Source organism: Xenopus laevis, chromosome 1S (genome assembly GCF_017654675.1).
Source record: "Xenopus laevis strain J_2021 chromosome 1S, Xenopus_laevis_v10.1, whole genome shotgun sequence".
NCBI lineage: Eukaryota > Metazoa > Chordata > Amphibia > Anura > Pipidae > Xenopus > Xenopus laevis.
In genome coordinates this window covers 16439177-16459406 of record NC_054372.1, presented here as the reverse complement: position 1 = coordinate 16459406, position 20230 = coordinate 16439177, and the positions used below count along the sequence as shown (strand labels likewise).

General features: G+C 40.5%; 1 protein-coding gene across 2 annotated transcripts in view; it reads right to left on the bottom strand.

The window, feature by feature from the left end:
- The window catches only part of jakmip1.S (janus kinase and microtubule interacting protein 1 S homeolog), a 94834-nt gene that overhangs the window by 36731 nt on the left and 37873 nt on the right, over positions 1–20230 (bottom strand). For both annotated transcript variants that reach the window (XM_041579400.1, XM_041579401.1), the window contains exons 5-8: positions 19917–20036; positions 18044–18190; positions 14599–14736; positions 13377–13436 (exon numbers count right to left, since the gene is read on the bottom strand). In XM_041579400.1, the coding sequence (XP_041435334.1) occupies positions 13377–13436; positions 14599–14736; positions 18044–18190; positions 19917–20036 (465 nt within the window). The remainder of the gene's footprint in view (positions 1–13376; positions 13437–14598; positions 14737–18043; positions 18191–19916; positions 20037–20230) is intronic.

Genomic DNA, 20230 nt, shown 5'->3' with positions numbered 1-20230 from the left:
TCTGGCAAATTAAAAACTGACATACCTATAAGGTAGACATTATTATTATTATTATTATTATTATTATTATTATCATCATGTATTTATATGGTGCCAACATATTTCGTAGCATTGTAAAGTAAATGTGTTTATATAGTGAATAAAGTACCCCCTCTTGTAAAATATAAGGATATTATTAGTTACCGAGGAGTTTCATGACCATATAAAAACACGAGGCTGAAGGTCATGGAACTCCGAGGTAACTTCTAATATCCTCATATTTTACAACTGGGGGTACTTTATTTATTATAATACACAAATTTTAGTGAGTCATGTGACAGAAATGACATCAGAACTCACCGTTTATAACTGATGACATCACTACTCACCGTTTATAAGGATATAATTTACAGGATATTCATGGCTTTTGTGTATTATACAACTATATCACATATCATATTACATAGAACATATGGAGTTACATACATCACAATCAATATTGGTACAAAAGGTGAGGAAGGCCCTGTGCAGAAAGAGCTTACAATCTAAAGGGAAGGGAGTAATACACAAGGTGTGGGAGTGGGCAAGATCAGAATTAAGTGGGTGAGAAATGTGGTACTGTATGTGGTGTTGCGTTTGGTAGTTAAGCAGAGTGAGGGTAGGCTTCTCTAAATAAGTGCGTCTTAAGAGATTTCTTGAAAGCAGAAAGGTTGGGAGAAAGTTGGACAGACCGTGGGAGAGAGTTCCAGAGGAGGGGTGCAGCCCTTGCAAAGTCTTGAATGCGAGCATGTGAGGAGGTAATGAGAGAAGAGTTGAGTAACAGGTTAGTAGAGGAGCGTAGTAAGCGGTTTGGTGAGAATTTAGAGATGAGTTGAGAGATGTAGTCGGATTATGCACAAGGATACTTCCCAAATGGTCCATCAATACAAGAGACCCCAAAATTGCTAGGTGACCTAACCGTGGCAAACGAATAAAACACTGCTGTACGTCCAGGGGAACTTGTTAATGACTTGCCTCTTCACAGATGGGGGCCCTAGGCCCCCCCCCCCAATTTGATTTTAATCCATCTCTGCAGAAACCACAAGTTCCTTTTACAAATGTGATTCCAGAAATGTACCAAGCTGTTGCCACTGAGTTGATAAACACTTTTGAATGTTGAGGCTGTTGATAAAAGATTTCCTCCAGCTCGTGATTCCGGTGGAAAAACAGCCAAGGACTTTAATTGTGAAGCTTTTCTACTAAGACTGCGCACAATAGCAGCAACCCTGAATCAGACACACAACGTTTTCTAATTGATCCACATATAAACATATCGTTCACTTTTCAGAGGACACACAACACTCACAGGCTCAGTATTATGGGATAAAAGCCAATGCAAACGTGCCCTAAAGTTAGAGCTTATTCATAATCACACAACTAATGAGAGGGTCGTTAGGCCACAAAGGCAGACGCTGATCACAGAAAAGTAAGGGACGGCTGATTAATAAGTACCTGCACAGAATATGTGCTCAGCAATCAGCGCAGGAAGACTCACAGTAATTAATCTTATGTTAAACGCCTGCATTTTTTTTTGCAAGGAAAAGCACTTGTCCATGTTTCCTTTGCACATTGTTCAATACATTTAGGATGCAAAAAAAATGAGTTTACCAGTCTTCGTGAAACCTGCCCTTATCTATGACTGGTTCAAAGTAAGTTTTTCATGGGTTGCCAAGCTTATTAAAGGGATACCATCAAGGGAGTAAAATGGTGCTGCAACTGCAGAATTCTTCACTGAAATCCATTTCTCAAAAGAGCAAACAGATTTTTTTTATTTTTAATTTTGAAATTTGACATGGGACTAGACATATTGTCAGTTTCCCAGCTGCCCCCAGTCATGTGACTTGTGCTCTGATAAACTTCAGTCTCTCTTTACTGCTGTACTGCAAGTTGGAGTGATAGCACCCCCACCCCCCAGCAGCCTAACAACAGATCAATGGGAAGGTAACCAGATAGCAGCTCCCTAACACAAGATAACAGCTGCCTGGTAGATCTAAGAACAACACTCAATAGTAAAATCCAGGCCCCACTGAGACACATTCAGTTACACTGAGTAGGAGAAAGCAGTTCCATCTTTAAATGCTGGCTCTTTCTGAAAGCACATGACCAGGCAAAATGACCTGAGATGCTCCTACCCACCAATACTACAACTAAAATAATACACTTACAACTAAAATAATACGCTGGTTCAGGAATTGGGGTTTCCCGGATAACGGATCTTACCGTAGTTTGGATCTTCAAGCCTACTAGAAAATAATTTAAACATTAAATAACCCCAAAAGGCTGGTTCTGCTTCCAATAAGGATTAATTATATCTTAGTTGGGATCAAGTACAATTACTGTTTTTCTCTACAGAGAAAAAGGAAAATATTTCAAAATTTGGATTATTTGGATAAAATGAAGTCTATGGGAGACAGCCTTTCAGTAATTTGGAGCTTATCATGTACATACAAGGTACCAGAAGAAAATAAGAAATATGCCTATAATTAATTAATAATTGTTTAAATCGGGCTGTATGGGAAATACCTACACTGTATTTGGGAGATTCTGAATAATAAATTGTATACTTTCAATTGTAGCATAAAGCAATGTTAAGACCAAAAAAATAAATAAATAAAAAGGTTATTCAAAACATTTCTTTTGCAGCCAGTATATGCAATATGTTGTATTTCATCGTGCCAGTTTGCATCAAGACCAAAACCATAATAACAAAAGGGGAACATTTATTAATTTATTTATAACTGTAAGGGGCAGATTTATTAAGATTTATTATTTTTTTATGGTCAAAACTGTCAAATTCAACTAGGAAATTATCCAAACTCGAAATTAGAGATTTATCATACTCTAGCCCTGTACGAATTCGCATTTGACTATTCACCACCTAAAACCTGCAGAATTACTGTATAAGTCAATGGGAGATGTCCAGGAGTCAATTTGGAGTTGTTTGTAGCCTTCCTGACATTCAAGTTTTTTTTCCAGGAGTAAAACTAGATTCGTATGAATCAAATTCGAATTTGATTCGAGTTTTCGGGTCGTTTAAATTAGTCTGACTTTTAATTAGATTTTTTTTTTAAATTTTGAATTCATTTGAATTTAAGTGAGTTTAAAAAAATATTCACATGAAATCGAAATTCGAACCTTGATAAATGTGCCCCTAACTATACCAAAACCTGCTTTATATGGAGAAAAAAAATTCTGAAAGAATTCTACCATTGCATACTGAAAGAAGCAACAGGCAATAACCACAGAGAAGGTATATGATACAAATAACCTGACTAGTTACCAGTTAAAGTGATATCACGGCAAAATATAAATATCCTCACCTTCGTGCTTATAAGTCAGCTCCTGGCATCCAGAAAAATACAGACACACTAATGCACAGAGGCAAACGAAGAAAGAGAAGTAGACAATGAGCAGCAAGTCTTCCATTGTCAGAGACGGAGAGAGAGAGCTCTTCAGCCCTACTTGATGTATCCCATGTAATATGAGAGTAATGCTGTTCTGCACAATAACTTGCACTTTCATGAAGCACACGTGCTCCCCAGCTCGGCACAAGGCAGATTTAAATGCTCCGAATTCTCCTTACGTGTACCTGCTAGCTGCCTTGTATTACTGTTCAGGTGGCTTTGCAAGTTCTATGTGCGTCTCATATCCCAAGATGATTTCATGTGAGCTGTGCAGAGATAGCAACGGTATCCCAGCGCTCTCATCCGGCATCAACAAACAGCACAACTAGAAATATGATTAAAAGGACAACTTACGTTGGAATAAACCCCACTTGTGGTTGGAATGCTGCAATATATAGGGGTACTTAAAAACTCTACTAAAATAAATCTTAAAAAAAAAAAAAAGAAGCAAGGCTATCAAATTAAATTTTATTTTATTTAGAAAAAAAACCAGTGTAATACAATTTGCAATGAGACTAATTTTTTTTAACTTGTTTTTATTTAAAGGGCATGTAAAGTCTAAAATAGAATAAGGCTAGAAATGCTGTATTTTGGATACTAAATATAAACATGAACTGCACCTGTGTTTGAAGAGAAAAATGAACGATGAACTAACGCGTTTTGTGCCCCACAAACTCAGAGTCTGAGGATGTGCCCAGTTTGTGGGGAACGAAACGCGTTAGTTCATCGCATACCCACTCTTTGTCTATCTCTGTGTATGTTCAAATAAAGCCGCATATTGATATTAATCCTACCGCCTCCCGTGGATATGTCCGCCTGCGCTGCCAGCGGGTATTACTTCTACATGAACTTACTGCACCACAAGCCTAATCCAAAAAATTATTTATGCTTTTAAAGTTGGCTACTGGGGGTCACCATCTTGTAACTTTGTTATACATCTTTGCAAGACTAAGACTGTGCACATGCTCAGTGTGGTCTGGGCTGCTTAGGGATCGTCATAAACAAAGCTGCTTGAGTTGTGCATGGCTGGGAAGTAAGGCGGGGGCTCCCCCTGCTGTTCATAAGTATGATTGTTTCCCTGCTCAGCAGTTAGGGACCATCTGACAATTCCTATCCACAGCAGTAAATGAAGGGAGAATTTCACTGCATACAGTCATGTTTCTTATAAAAAAACGGTACACATTTTTTTAATTGAAGTATATTGGAGATAGGTTTCTTTTTCATTAAAGAAAGTAAAAATGGTATTTTATTTTTTTTGCCTTTACATGCCCTTTAAAGATCTTTACATAATAGTTATACAATCACGACTAATATATTTCTGTGCCGTTCCGATAATATTATGTATCTAAATTGTTATATCTTAATAATAACAGTAATAACAACTTCAACTTTCAGCTCCGATTCCTATGTAGCTCCACATTTTTTTACAGGGTAAAGTATTTGATAGTACAACAAATGTCCCCCTTTGAATATAATAGATATTTTAAGTGGAGGTTCATATGCTGTAAAGGCTGCTATTACTTGCCCCAACCTTTGCATAAAAACAGAAGAGAGTCAATAAAGTGGTTTACCAGGTTGTACAATGACAATTTACAGAATACACTGGCTGAAAATTCTCTACTGGTTTGAATTTTTTATTTTTACTTTTTAGTGGTTTGAAAACTTTTTAATGTGAAGGGTCCCTATCACCAATGTTTTTTAATGTGTAGGTGATTCTGGCATCGATTTATTTGTTTAAATATGTTGCAAGCCCTGACGACCAATTTGTTTATGTGTAGGGGCCCTGATCACCAGTGGCCCTTATTCAGATTATTTTCAGGTTATTTTTTGATAACATTTCTGTGTGGCCTTTGTACTGTGGGGTGGGGCAGAAAATGTTGTTGTGCGGAGTCCCGTGATTTCTGATGGCAGCCCTGGCCATGTAATAGTACCTTCTAGGAGTGTAATGCAGGCCAGCTAGAAAGAGAAGCACTTAATGACATCTTAGCATAATGGTAGCTCTCCTTTGTGATGAAAATGGACTTTGGCTAGAAGCTTCTTCATGAGGTTTCTACTGGAGGGTGGCTGGACCACTAAAGTCTCATTACCTGCTAGTCTGTCTCCATAGTGGCATCAGCGTGTTCTGAGAAATAATTATTACTGCAACCCACATGCCTCTGTGACAACTGTGCTACATGAGTTGTACCCCAGAGTGGTAAATAGACCTGTGTTTATTGGGGAAGAGCCTTTTGCGTTATTCTGATTGGAGAGCATTGTTGTTGAGCTGCATCTCTCTCGCTGCAAGTTCCCAGGTAAGAGACAAGGCCATAGTGTAAAGGTCCTCATAGACGCAAAGATTTCTCCTGCCGAACTAACGATTTTAGCGCAGTCCGACCAATCCTTCGAAAATTATCGTTGCGGATTCGAACGATCGTACATCTTATGATTTTTCGCCCGACATCTGTCAGAAAATTGATCGGCCAGGTTAAAAAATCTTTATCGGTCCCAGTGCAATCTATCTATGGTTGCAGGGACAAGCAGGCAGCTAACCTATGGTCTTTTTAGTTGATGGACAATTTGTACGATCGTTTCAAGATAATCGTGGTCTCACGATGACAATCGGATCTTTTAAAAATCTTTACATCCACGGCCAACTTAAACATGCTCTGCTGCACAGGAGCTAAATAGTCAAACAATTACTACATCCTTGGAGATCAGAATGCTTTGCGATACCCTATGTCAGGTGAAGGCTTTATTAGAAGGAGCAGAACATTGCTGGAACCCCCGGTCCACATTTCCGGATCTGCCAGTATCCACAAAACATTTCTTAAAAAGTACGTTTACAGTGCATAATTTGCAGTTTATAAGAATTAAAAAAAAAGAGAGAGAACCTGTTGAAAAATGTACACGCTTATCAGTTTTCACAAATACTCTACTTGCTAAAAGGTAAAAAGAAAGCAGAAAAGAGAAAAATAAACAAGAAAGGCACATTTTTTCATCATGTTCTCTTTGATTCCATTTGATTTCTCCCATTGATAACCTAATTCATCTGGGAAATAGAAACGCAGCTGAAGTGCCACATACGCATACACTTCACAGAAGCAAAAATAATACAGCGATGCAAAGATCCTAATAGCGACGAGCAGAGAAATAAGATACAGAACAGAACATGTCATGTATTTACTTTTTTTCTGAAGCCCATGCACACTACAATATTGGGGTGGAAAGCTGAATATGACAGCCGATTGTGGCAAGACAAATCCAGCATTTAATATGAGCATGTTCTAAAGCTATTTAAGGGGAAGTTAGACAATACTTATCTGCATTTTTATACAGCCATGCCCTCCCACAACAATTTGAGGCTGAAAACATTATAACAAAGAAAAGAATTAACTTTATTAGCAGTTTCCCTCCATAAGGCGTGTAACTGCATTTTTGCAAAGGGTACTGCTGCAAAAATAGACATATCAGCTTATTAACCCTTTAAAGGAAATGCAAATCTTCAAAACAAATTAATGTAAAGTTGCTAAGAGCGCTTTTGCAATTTACTTTTTTTTTTCTTCTAATTTTTAAGATATTAACAGTTGTTAAAATATTAATATTAAATGAATTTTAAAAAAAGTGTGCCGCCAGCTGGTTATTTGAAACTGAAGGTGAGCAGAGGAGAGTTGGGAAGTTTCCCTGGTCAGTTCTAAGCAGAGCAACACCTCAAAGCTTATTTTCCTCAGAAAAATTCATTTTCAACCTGCCAAAATAACCAGCAGGTGGTTCCATTGTTTCAAATGCATTATATTAGCAGTACAGGTATGGGACCCCTTATCCGGGACCTGGGGTTTCCCGGATAACGGATCTACGTCTACTAGAAAATAGTGTAAACATTAAATAAACCCAATAGGCTGGTTTTGCTTCCAATAAGTATTAATTATATCTTAGTTGGGATCAAGTACAAGTTACTGTTTTATTATTACAGAGAAAAAGGAAATCATTTTTAAATATTTGGATTATTTGGATAAAATAAAGTCTAATGGGAGATGGCCTTTCCATAATCCAGAGCTTTCTGGATAACAGGTTTCCAGAGAACGGATCCTATACCTGTATAAATACTGCTAATCTAATAGAATTGCTGGTTATATCTTGGAAATAACAAAACAAACATTTACATTCCTAGAGTTTGTGCATTTTTAGTTGCCATCCATCATCCAATTATTATACATATGAAGGCACACTCAGATTTAAATGGCAGGATTTTACTATTAGGTAAAATACACTATAGATTACCAGTAGATTAACACAAAGACGTACCCACCTTGTGCCATGGGAACTTCTAATTAAACCAGAACAAACAAAATTTTTCAATTGGTTGTAAATAAACAATGAGGTTACAGAGAGACTCCCAGACTGACATATTTAGGAATACACATAGGTGGGACAAGTAGAAATGAAAACCCACAGAAGGAGAATACAGAGAGACTTCAAGAAAAACATATCTGTAATACACATAGGTGGGAGGAGTAGAAGGGAAAGCCCACAGACCGGAAGAAATCTCCATTTAGTTGTTGCTATTCAGAAGCCTTGCTCGCAATACATCCATTTGTGTTACAGTGAAGCCTGCCAAAATAAATCTCTATTTGATCTAAATACTGCACACGAGTAGTTCCTGTTCTTCCTTCTCCAGTCCACTCATATCTACCAATAAAGGATGAATGTACTGTATTGGTTGCTAGGCTTGATTAACAGGGAAGACCATCACTTATTTCCTTGTACAGCACAACATATTAGTCTAGGGATGTAAAACTGCTGCCCCGAAGTTGCAGCGTCTCAAAACATCAAAAAGATCTAAAGAGCTAATTTGACAGACCTATTGTGGCTTGTTTGCCTTTGTTCACTGTAACAATTGTACAGAGCAATCAGGGCTGTATTTACATAGCAGGTGCCCCTAGGGCTGTTGTCGTTCGTCGCCTCGTCCCCTCCCTTTTATTCGCTAAAATTTTCATCATTGGGACTGGAGCAATGAGGATTGGCGCACAGGAAATTTAATTTGATCATAGCTCCTAGTGTTTCTGAACCAATGTGGGTATGATTGGGCAGCATGCCACCCCCCTAAAATCCTGCCGCCCTAGGCCCGGGCCAAATCCGGGCCTGAGTGTAATTTACACTACTCCCATTATATAAATAAAAATACTCATCCATCCAAATGTGCACAGCTGGAGCCCTCTAGTGGCTCACTGATTAACTTTCTGTGCTATGGGCAATCCCAAAATAAGCAGCCAAAGGGAAATAAAAACGTGCAAGAGGAGGAGAAAATTTTAGTCTAAACACATATAAATTCCTCTTTACTATCAGATCTGCCCCCATGGCATTAGTTCTGTAAATATGTTAAAGGAATTGTTCAATAAAAAATAAAAATAGACAGGCTGTGCAAAATAAAAATGTGTCTAATCTAGTTAATTTGTAAGAAGGTGATTGGTTTGTGTGCATGAAAATGTGTATTGTATGTTTAAAGTGAATGTGAGTGCTGTAAAAATGTTAAAGTAATGTTTAAGTGATTGAAAGTGTTAAATGTGTTGGAAGACTGTAATGTGTAAAATGTACCACAAGATGGCAGTGTTGTCATGTAAATGGATGATAAAGGTTCCATGCTGGGTAACAGAGGGAAAGCACATGTACAGTAGTGAGAATAGCACATGCACAGTGAGTGTTAGGGTAGTGGTTAATTGAAGAAGCTATTTAAAGGGGAGACACACCCAAAGGTTTGTTAACATGCAATTGGATTTAGATAGAGAGAGGGCACAAGTGTGAAATACTAGGTATTTCAGATAGTCAGGACTATTTAGCATGGGTAGTTAAGACCCCAACGAGGAGGTAGTGGCATATGTGCCAAGGCTAAGCCAGTGAGGGTGCAAGTGGAAGTTATAGGAAAAAGGACATCCTGAAGGAGGGGGAAAAGAAAAGTCCTATCCGGAGTAGGCCAGAGGGGCATAGGTCGTATGCCGGACTGGTAGGACCGGAAGGTGTCACAAGAAAAGTCCTACCCTGAAAGGTCAGTGGTGCACTGGCGTGGTGTCAGCCCGGCTGAAGCAGGGAGGTGGTGAGTAACCCTGGAAAGGGATGTCCTTCGGAAGGTTTCGGGGAAAAACCTTTGTGTGTTTGGAGTGTCGGCTTAGCCAGTAAAGGAGAAGTGTATCATTGCCGTGGATTGTATAACTGTATGCCCTGATGTGTGGAAGAGTCATCTGATGAAAGAAAGTGTGTCCAAATAAACAGTTCAAGTTTGTTTTATCATCAAGAGTGTGGACTTTAATCTTTGGATCAAGTCGGGTTTCCATGGTGACAGTGTTAACCCCTTCCTACCCTTGCATTATTCGGTGTTAACCCTTTAACCCCCTTACATAATTTGGCGCTGCGAGCAGGGTAAGGAAGAGTATGTGCTTTGGGAAACCCCTGTGAAGACCTGGATGTATGTTTTGAGACTGTGTATTGCGCTGTTCCCTTATTTGGCTGGCTACAATTGATGTGACCGGAAGAGCATAGATCAAGTAACGGTACTTGCCAGGCAGGAAGTGGGCAGAGGAGTGAGATCCAGTTCGCGCCATTCAAACAGGAAAGGAGCGACGGCCATCTTTGATGCGCACAAACCACTGGGTGCGGTACAGAGACTCGTGCAGCCGTCAAGTGAGAGAGTGCGAGATATCGTACAATATGGCCGAACAAGAGTTTGTCGACAACGGGCGGCGGTATGTCTGGACAGGCATATTTGCCCAGAAAGCTTCCTGCAGCGGTACCATGCAGTTAGTCCCCATGTGTGGTAGTTGCGGGGAAGAGGCGGAGTGGACCCGGGTGCAAGCGACAGGACACTGCCCCGTGTGTGTGAGAGACTACTTCACCGGGCCAGTGTATATTCGGACCCAGTTGACTGAGGCGGTTCGGGAGATTGACCGGAGGCTTACCCGGTGGGAACTACAGCAGCCAGAGGCAGTGGTTAAAGATCCCCAGATGGAGGCCCCAGTGCAGCCCGTGGAAGCGGACCGGGTGGTTGCAGTCGGAACCACGGAACCGGCTCCGTCCAGTGTCATTGTGGCTGACACCGCAGTTGTGGACCCCGTTAAGACGGAAGTGGTACCCGCAAGCGAATATTCGGTGAGCAGAGGACATCGTGCTGCCGCTACCCGTACCGCTAGAGGTGGGCGGTATGAGATCACTGTCCCGCCGGAAATTCACGACGCCATCCAGAGGGTGGATTCCTGGTTAAAGCCAAAGAGCCAGGAATCCGAAAAGGCACCATGGGTGGAGGATTGGGAGGCCGAGTATCCAGAGGCGCCGCCCACACCCGGGCCCACACCTATACCGGAGGTGAGCCTACCTGAGGGTCCTGTGTCGGGAGAGGAGCCGCAAACCGAGGCGGAGGAAGAGTCGGTATCGTCCAGTAGTCTGGTAGTACCCAGTGAGGACGTACCCAACAAGTTTCAGCGGTCGGCCCATTATATGAAGATACACGATGAGTCAACCTTTTGGGTACTCCCTGGTAAAGCAGCCCAGAAGGAGTTCCGGGCCATCTCCAAGGTACAGCGCAAGATTAACTTGGAGGTAAGCAAGCGCTGGGGATACTATATGCCGTATGCCCCAGAGGCCGTGTATATGGAGGTGGAAGCCAACCTGGATAGTTGGGTGCGTCAGGACATATTATCATCCTTGAAATTGACCGAACACAGTTTGGTGCATCCTGATAGTACAACGAGGAAGTTGGCCAACTCAGCATTTGATGATGCAGTTCCCACGTGGTGGCAAGGCCGCACTGTTTTACGGCACTACGTCAGAAGTATTTCCAAGCGGGCCCCTGAGAGCCATCTCAGTATCGATGTGTCCATGGAAGATGGGAGCAAAGTGGAGAAGCCCCACCCTGGGTATTATACTTCTTTTGCCCATACCAAAATGTGGTTCACCCGTATGATCTGAGGGGTGAACCTGTGAAGACTGTTTGTTTGCACTGTTGTTATGTGCGTTTACTGTTTTGAACAGAACTGTTAAATTCCTGGAGGAGGAGTGCCCAGTCGGGGTAATCCATTCAGACTTTATGTTTGGAACTTGTTCCGCATCCAGTTGGAGGATGCATCATACCCTTTAGGTTGAAGTGGTTACCCAGTCGGGGTCAACCGTGAACTTCTTTACAGTTAATATGTGCCTTTTGGCGGTTTTATGCAAATCATAATTTTAAACGACCTTATGAAGGTAATAAGGTTTCCAAATTGTGTTACTAAAAAAGTTATTTAAGCAAATGCAAACTTTTGTGTCTGTTTTCATTTTCATGTGTGATTGGTTGTGTGCACGAGGACGTGCTTGATTTAAAAAGTGTCGAGTGTAAGAAGGTGATTGGTTTGTGTGCATGAAAATGTGTATTGTATGTTTAAAGTGAATGTGAGTGCTGTAAAAATGTTAAAGTAATGTTTAAGTGATTGAAAGTGTTAAATGTGTTGGAAGACTGTAATGTGTAAAATGTACCACAAGATGGCAGTGTTGTCATGTAAATGGATGATAAAGGTTCCATGCTGGGTAACAGAGGGAAAGCACAGGTACAGTAGTGAGAATAGCACATGCACAGTGAGTGTTAGGGTAGTGGTTAATTGAAGAAGCTATTTAAAGGGGAGACACACCCAAAGGTTTGTTAACATGCAATTGGATTTAGATAGAGAGAGGGCACAAGTGTGAAATACTAGGTATTTCAGATAGTCAGGACTATTTAGCATGGGTAGTTAAGACCCCAACGAGGAGGTAGTGGCATATGTGCCAAGGCTAAGCCAGTGAGGGTGCAAGTGGAAGTTATAGGAAAAAGGACATCCTGAAGGAGGGGGAAAAGAAAAGTCCTATCCGGAGTAGGCCAGAGGGGCATAGGTCGTATGCCGGACTGGTAGGACCGGAAGGTGTCACAAGAAAAGTCCTACCCTGAAAGGTCAGTGGTGCACTGGCGTGGTGTCAGCCCGGCTGAAGCAGGGAGGTGGTGAGTAACCCTGGAAAGGGATGTCCTTCGGAAGGTTTCGGGGAAAAACCTTTGTGTGTTTGGAGTGTCGGCTTAGCCAGTAAAGGAGAAGTGTATCATTGCCGTGGATTGTATAACTGTATGCCCTGATGTGTGGAAGAGTCATCTGATGAAAGAAAGTGTGTCCAAATAAACAGTTCAAGTTTGTTTTATCATCAAGAGTGTGGACTTTAATCTTTGGATCAAGTCGGGTTTCCATGGTGACAGTGTTAACCCCTTCCTACCCTTGCATTATTCGGTGTTAACCCTTTAACCCCCTTACAAATTAGCCAAAATGTAATGTATAAAGGCTGGAGTGACTGGATGTGTAACATAATAACCAGAACACTACTTCCTGCTTTTCAACTTTCTTGGTTTCCACTGATTGGTTACCAGGCAGTAACCCATCAGAGACTTGAGGGGGGGCACATGGGTCATAACTGAGCTGAATGCTGAGGATCAATTGCAAATTCACTGAACAGTTATGTCCCATGTGCCCCCACTTATAGTATCTGACTAACCCAGAGTTAGAGAGCTGAAAAGCAGGAAGCAGTGTTCTGGCTATTATGTTACACATCCAGTCACTCCAGCCTTTATACATTACATTTTTGGCTAACTAACTATATTAGAAACATTTATATTTTGCACAGCCTATCTATTTACCCAGTTTTTATTTTTACACTGAACTGTTCCTTTTAAGTAATGGAAATACTTTGAATTTTCTGAGAACTCCAAAGTGCCTGCGTTAATATTATCAGAGTGTATACTGTCTGTCTTTATACAGGAGCTGAACCTTTCCAACAGAGAATACAAATAAGGCTTTTATTAAGTCTTATCAAGAGAAGACATTCCCTATATACTGCTAGTATGCTGGTACCAGAAGGCGTGTGCACACTAACTGGTAGGGTTTGAGAGCACCAAACTAGCTGCACAAGGGTAACACCAACACTGAAGTAAATACTAACCCTTGGAGGCTTCAGGTTTTTTCTCTTCTGCCTTTTGCAACGCAACGTTCGCTCTTTCTCCTTAAGAGACAAAAGGGGAAGAAATATCAACATCATGTATATATAAAGTAAATAGGTAAACAGAAACACAGGCTCAATAGGAAGCTAGGAATTACTAAAAAAAAAAAACTTGTTACTTCTACACCTTTTACCTTTAGAGGCAGACTGGGCGTGTGTAGAGAGCAATAACTGATACAGTATGTTTCTGCACTCAAATCCGTTTCTCAAAAGAGCAAACAGATATTTTTTTTATATTTAATTTTGAAATCTGACATGGGGCTAGACATATTGTCAGTTTCTCAGCTGCCTCCAGTCATGTGACTTGTCCTATGATAAACGTCAGTCACTCGTTACTGCTGTACTGCAAGTTGGAGTGATTATCACCCCCACCCTTTCCCCCAGCAGCCTAACAACCAGATAGCAGCTCCCTAACACAAGATAACAGCTGCCTGGTAGATCTAAGAACAACACTCAATAGTAAAAACCCATGTCCCACTGAGACACATTCAGTTACATTGAGAAGGAAAAACAGCAGCCTGCCAGAAAGCAGTTCCATCCTAAAGTGCTGGCTCTTTCTGAAAGCACATGACCAGGCAAAATGACCTGAGATTCACCTACACACCAATATTACAACTAAAAAAAATACACTTGTTGGTTGAGGAATGAAATTTTATATTGTCGAGTGAATTATTTGCAGTGTAAACAGTGTAATTTAGAAATAAAAAATACATCATAAAAATCATGACAGAATCCCTTTGATGTAACCGATGAATGGTCGTAAGACCATTTGTCAGTATACAGAATGTTGAATTATTAACAGGAAAATCGCTTCCAGGATCAGTTTGCGGAATGTATGACAGACAATATATGTACATGGGACAGGGGTATCCAGGTTAGAGGGATGGGGTATCTAGTTCAATCTGAAACATTCTATTCTACTAACCCGTGTTTCAGTTATACAATGAGAATGCCTACAATAAAGCAATCCATATGCTTGGAGATGGAATTCCAATGTGGGAGCCAAGTAACCTTCATTCTGCCTTCTTAGCTGTAAAGCACATGCTCCTGTTAGGCCATAACCCTTCAGCTCCCCGTCAATCTGTTTCAGTTAGAATGGAAGCATTTCAGCTCACACAGCTCTTCCCCAGACAAACAGAGACCCACAGGAAGATGAATGTATTACCACTGTAATGTCATCAATAATTTGCTGCTGCTCCATCACTTGTAAGCGAAGGAATTCGATTTCCTGTTCTTGCGCGGTGCTCAAGTCATCCAGCGAAGCATGGCGCTTCAGCAAGATCTGGGTCGATGCCTTCTCTTTCTGCAGGAGAGGAAGAGGACATGGACAGAAAAAGGAGAAGAGGTCAGAGATTGTCCTTTAGGGCCATTCACAAGGGAACTGAGCAAACACTTGCTTAAAAGGGGTGGTTCACCTTTAAGTTAACTTTTAGTATGTTATTGAATAAGCAACTTTTCAATTGGTCTTCATTATTTACTTTTTATAGTTTTTACATTTTAAATTTCTGACTCTTTCCAGCTTTCAAATGGGGGTCACTGACACCCATCTAAAAACAAATACTGTAAGGCTACACATTTATTGTTATTCAAATCAACGCATGGTTGCTAGGGTAATTCGGACCTAAATTGGAGCTGCTGAACAAAACGCCAAATAACTGAAAAACCAGAAATAATAAAAAAAAAATTAAAGCCAATTGCAAATTGTCTCAGAATATCACTCTCTATATTATAACGCAAAGGTGAACAACCCCTCTAATATCCTTATAGCTACCTGAAATAAGGTGTTGTAGGGTTTTTATTTCTAGACAGAATATACCCTATAGGTATCAATCAGAATGTGTAGTTGTAAACATAAATATACTGTAGATATATGTCATGCATATCCGCTGTGCAATAAAAGGAAATGAAGAAGGAGGTGGCTGCACATTCACTCGTGTTCAGAAACTTAAAGGGATACTGTCATGAGAAAAAAAAAATGTTTTCAAAATGCATCAGTTAATAGTGCTGCTCCAGCAAACTTCTGCACTGAAATCCATTTCTCAAAAGAGCAAACAGATTTTTTTATATTCAATTTTGAAATCTGACATGGGGCTAGACATTTTGTCAATTTCCCAGCTGCCCCTGGTCATGTGACTTGTGCCTGCACTTTAGGAGAGAAATGCTTTCTGGCAGGCTGCTGTTTTTCCTTCTCAATGTAACTGAATGTGTCTCAGTGGGACATGAGTTTTTACTATTGAGTGTTGTTATTAGATCTACCAGGCAGCTGTTATCTTGTGTCAGGGAGCTGTTATCTGGTTACCTTCCCATTGCTCTTTTGTTTGGCTGCTGGGGGGGGAAAGAGAGGGGTTTATATCACTCCAACTTGCAGTACAGCAGTAAAGAGTGATTGAAGTTTATCAGAGCACAAGTCACATTTTGTGACTTGGGGCAGCTGGGAAATTTACAATATGTCTAGCCCCATGTTAGATTTCAAAATTGAATATAAAAAAATCTGTTTGCTCTTTTTTCTGCTGGAGCAGCACTATTAACTGATTCAAATTTTTCCCATGACAGTATCCCTTTAATGAAAAGTCAAGTGGTTCTGCTGCTGTGAAGGTGCCCAAGGAATGTTATATGAGATGTGAGCACATAGTGGGGTTGTGATCAGCAGAGACATAAAACGGGAGGAGAAGGGGCTTGATTTTGGTTGGCACAATACTACTGTGTAGGGCACAGTAAGCAACGGAATGGAATTTTTTCATACATTTCTGCCGTTTATAGTTGCTTGTATTTAATATAGTCTAAATCCTGCACAAAATGTATATGCATACATATTAAAGATACATTCTAGAAGTAGGTAGGGCATGAAGTGAATACAAGCTCCAATCTCACCAGCCATGAACAAAACAGCCATCTCAGCATTTTTATCAGACCCACCTCTAAACTACATTACTCTGTACACTTGTATTTATAACTTTATTTGTAAAGCACTGTTGAGGAGCCAAAGCGCTGTACAATGCATAAGTACAATATAGATAAAAGTATACATGGGGAAGATAAATCACACAATGAATATACACAGAGTGCTATATGGTAAGAGACACTGTGGGAAGGAGGTCCCTGCCCTGTAGAGCTTACAGTCTAAGTGGATCAGAGGCTAACATACAGGCACAAAGTGGAGGTGAAAAAGTGCACAAGGTAAGGCACAAGGTTCAGGACTAGGCTAATGTTCTAGTGCTCCAAAGGTAGACTCTTAAAATTTTTAGGAGGAGATTGAGAGAGGATTCCTTATGGAGGAATTCAGGAATGGAATTTCAGAGGTAAGGAGCAGCAAGATAGAAAGGTGGCAGTGGATATGGATGGTGCGAAGAGAAGGTGACTCAGAGGAGAGGAGAAGACGGCCAGGAATGTACAGCGAGACAAGAGAAGAAATGTAGCGAGGAGCAGAGGAGTGAAGAGCTTTTAATGTCAGCAGAAGGATTTTATATGCTATCCTTTGCTTAACAGGCAATGCTAGGGATTTAGTTGGGGTTGAGCAGGTTCCCTCTTACAAGAGAGCAGAAGGATCCAGGTAACAGAGCTTAAGATTGATAAGACCATTATTCGTGAAACAGGTGGTTGCCCATCATCTTAATGACAGGAATTTTGGCATTTCATCCTTAGTGGAAGAAGGCCGCAGCAGGAAACGGATCTGATATAAACATAAGGGACATGCAGTAGATAACATGGGAACACTAAGCAATACAGATGTGGAGGGTGCAAAGCATGGAGGTACAATCGAAACCAGTGTGAAAGAAAATTAACACTACACTAGCGGCATGTGCGACCTTCAAGAGTCATGTACGTGCTCTATGGGTTTATGAAAATCACACACGTGTTATCTGTAAACAAAGGGAGTGCCTACCGAGAGAAGCCGTCATAAAGTGAATGGAATATGTGGGGCAGCAATTGTCTGAATGTTCAGACTGTCTGAGCGAGCACAGGATCATGTAGAACTAGTAGAGTTATTATTTTTAAAAAACAACACAAAATTATTTGTCTGGGAGGCACTGCTTTAAAGGGCATGTAAAGGCAAAAAAATAAAATCCCATTTTTACTTTCTTTAATGAAAAAGAAACCTATCTCCAATATACTTTAATTAAAAAATGTGTACCGTTTTTATAAGAAACCTGACTGTATGCAGTGATTCTCCCTTCATTTACTGCTGTGGATAGGAATTGTCAGATGGTCCCTAACGGCTGAGCAGGGAAACAATCATACTTATGAACAGCAGGGGGAGCCCCCGCCTTACTTCCCAGCCATGCAGAACTCAAGCAGCTTTGTTTGACGATCCCTAAGCAGCCCAGACCACACTGAGCATGTGCACAGTCTTAGTCTTGCAAAGATGTATAACAAAGTTACAAGATGGTGACCCCCTGTAGCCAACTTTGAAAGCATAAATTATTGGTTTGATTAGGCTTGTGGTGCAGTAAGTTCATGTTTATATTTAGTATACAAAATACAGCATTTCTAGCCTTATTCTATTTTAGACTTTACATGCCCTTTAAGGCTTTCATCTACAATAAACATGATCATGTTGTTACTTATTGCCTAAGAAATTAAAGACCCAGGGCATAAAGATGAAACCTTACCATCTCTGCATTCTCCCGGGACAGAGTTTTAATCTTCTCTTCCATCCTCTGTATTGTTTGCAGCGTGTCCTCGTTTTTTTTGTTCATCCTTTTATTCTTCTCAACAAGAGGTTTTAGCTGGCTCTCTGTTTCTCGGATGCGCTTTAGCTGGGGGGGATGGGAAACTTTGATTAAATACAAAATTACACCTATAGAAACAAGAGTTCAGAGCTATACACTGGAACAGAATTATATAAACATATATTTACAGTGTGTGTTATTCCTTTACAGAAAGTGAATAAAGGGGAAAATTATGAAGTGGCAGCATTCTACTTTACATATTAAAAGATTTACTGTATAAACAGAAAAATGTTTAAAGATGTTGCTTTCCTTTGAATGACTGAACTAATATTTAATTGTTTAATCAGTGTTTCTGAGAACTGCTGCAAATCTGTGTTACATGGAGTCCACCAACTTCTGGCCCCTGTTACATTCCCCAATTCTTCTGCATTTCTTGGTTTTGCTTCAGAAACAGCATTTTTGATGTCACCCCATATGTTTTCTATTGTACTGTTGCTTGAATTCAGTGTTTGGGGGTCGTCTGACAAACCGTCTGCAGTCCCAAAAGGAACAATCCTGTTTTCAAAAATCTTGCACCATTTCTCTTTTGGCCAGTCAATGTGTTCTTTGGCAAATTGTAACCTCTTTAGCACACGTCTTTTTTTTCCCCAACAATGGGACTTTGCAGGGGCTTCTTGCTGGCTTCTTGGCTTCACATAGGTGTCTTCAATTTGTAAGAGTATCACAGGTAAAGGTGGCCATACACGGAGAGATCCGCTCGTTTGGCAACATCAATATCAGACTGATCCGATCGTGGGCCCAACGATCGGATCCTAACGAATGGGAACGGGCGGTCAGATCGTGGGTCTGCATCAACGAACAGATGCGACCGCGATCCGACAGGATTTTTTGTCCCATCCGATCAAGATCTGGCCGACTTTCGGCCAGATCTCGATCGGAGAAGCCCGTCGGGGGGCCCATACACGGGCCAATAAGCTGCCGACTCGGTCTGTCGGCAGCTTTTATCGGCCCGGGCATGGCCACCTTAACTTTACACCTTTGTTGATCTTCCTGGAGCTGATCATTGGCAGAGTCTTACTTTTAGCCATTTGAATGCTTGTTTTCCATTTTCTTTCAGGTCTTTCAGGTTTTAGTTGCCATTTTAAAGCATTTGAGCTCATTTTAGCTGAGTAGCCTATAATTTTCTCCACTTCTTCATCTGTTTTCTCCTCTCCAGTCAACTTTTTAATCAAAGTATCTTCTAAAACACTGTCTGGAATGAGCCATTTAACTCAGATTTTCAGAGAGAAATGCAGTAGAACCAGCAGCACAACATTTGCTCCTTCCTTCCTTAAATAAGGGCCTTAATTAACACCTGTTTTGTCACAGAATGAATGAGCTCACTAATTGATCTCTACACTGCTATTATTTGGAACAAGCTATTTTTTGGAACAAGCTATTATTTGGAACAATAATAATAATTCAATGACAGAATCAGCAGCATGTCATGACTGTTGGGTGTGCTGGTTTTTTTATTACTCTGCTACACCTACTAGTAAATTATTTGCCATGTAAAAATATAATTTCTACCAAAAACAGTGATTGATCAGGTTAGTCTGAACACAACTGTACCTTGGAATGTACTTTAAATAATCAAATGTATCAAACATGGCAGTTTACTCTCACATAAAGCAGCAACTATAGAGAAAGAGGATTCCGCACAGACAAGCTCCTTCACTTTAAAAGAAACAAAATGAGGTATAAAATCAAAGCATCACCACATCGGCGAGCAATTCTAGACAATGAGTCACTATTTAATTTCAGGGCCACGCACCAGCTCATTTCTCTCATCAGACAGAAGAGTATTGCGGTCCTCTAGTTTTCTTATGACAGCATGAAGCTCAGCGATTTTTAGTTGAAATCTTCTAAGGTCTCTGTCATCGACATGCGGCTCCTGGTGAGTAGATAAATGTAAGCGACATGTTATAGCCATTACACAGCGAAATAAATTAAATTTTTAAATTGTGGACTACGATCTGTGGAATGGCTTCACAATGGTGCGGTCTAAAGGGCACCAACATAATAGCAGCCATACAGAGCAGCATAGTAAGTGGGGGTATAGTTGGGAAAAATGGTGACAGTAACGCA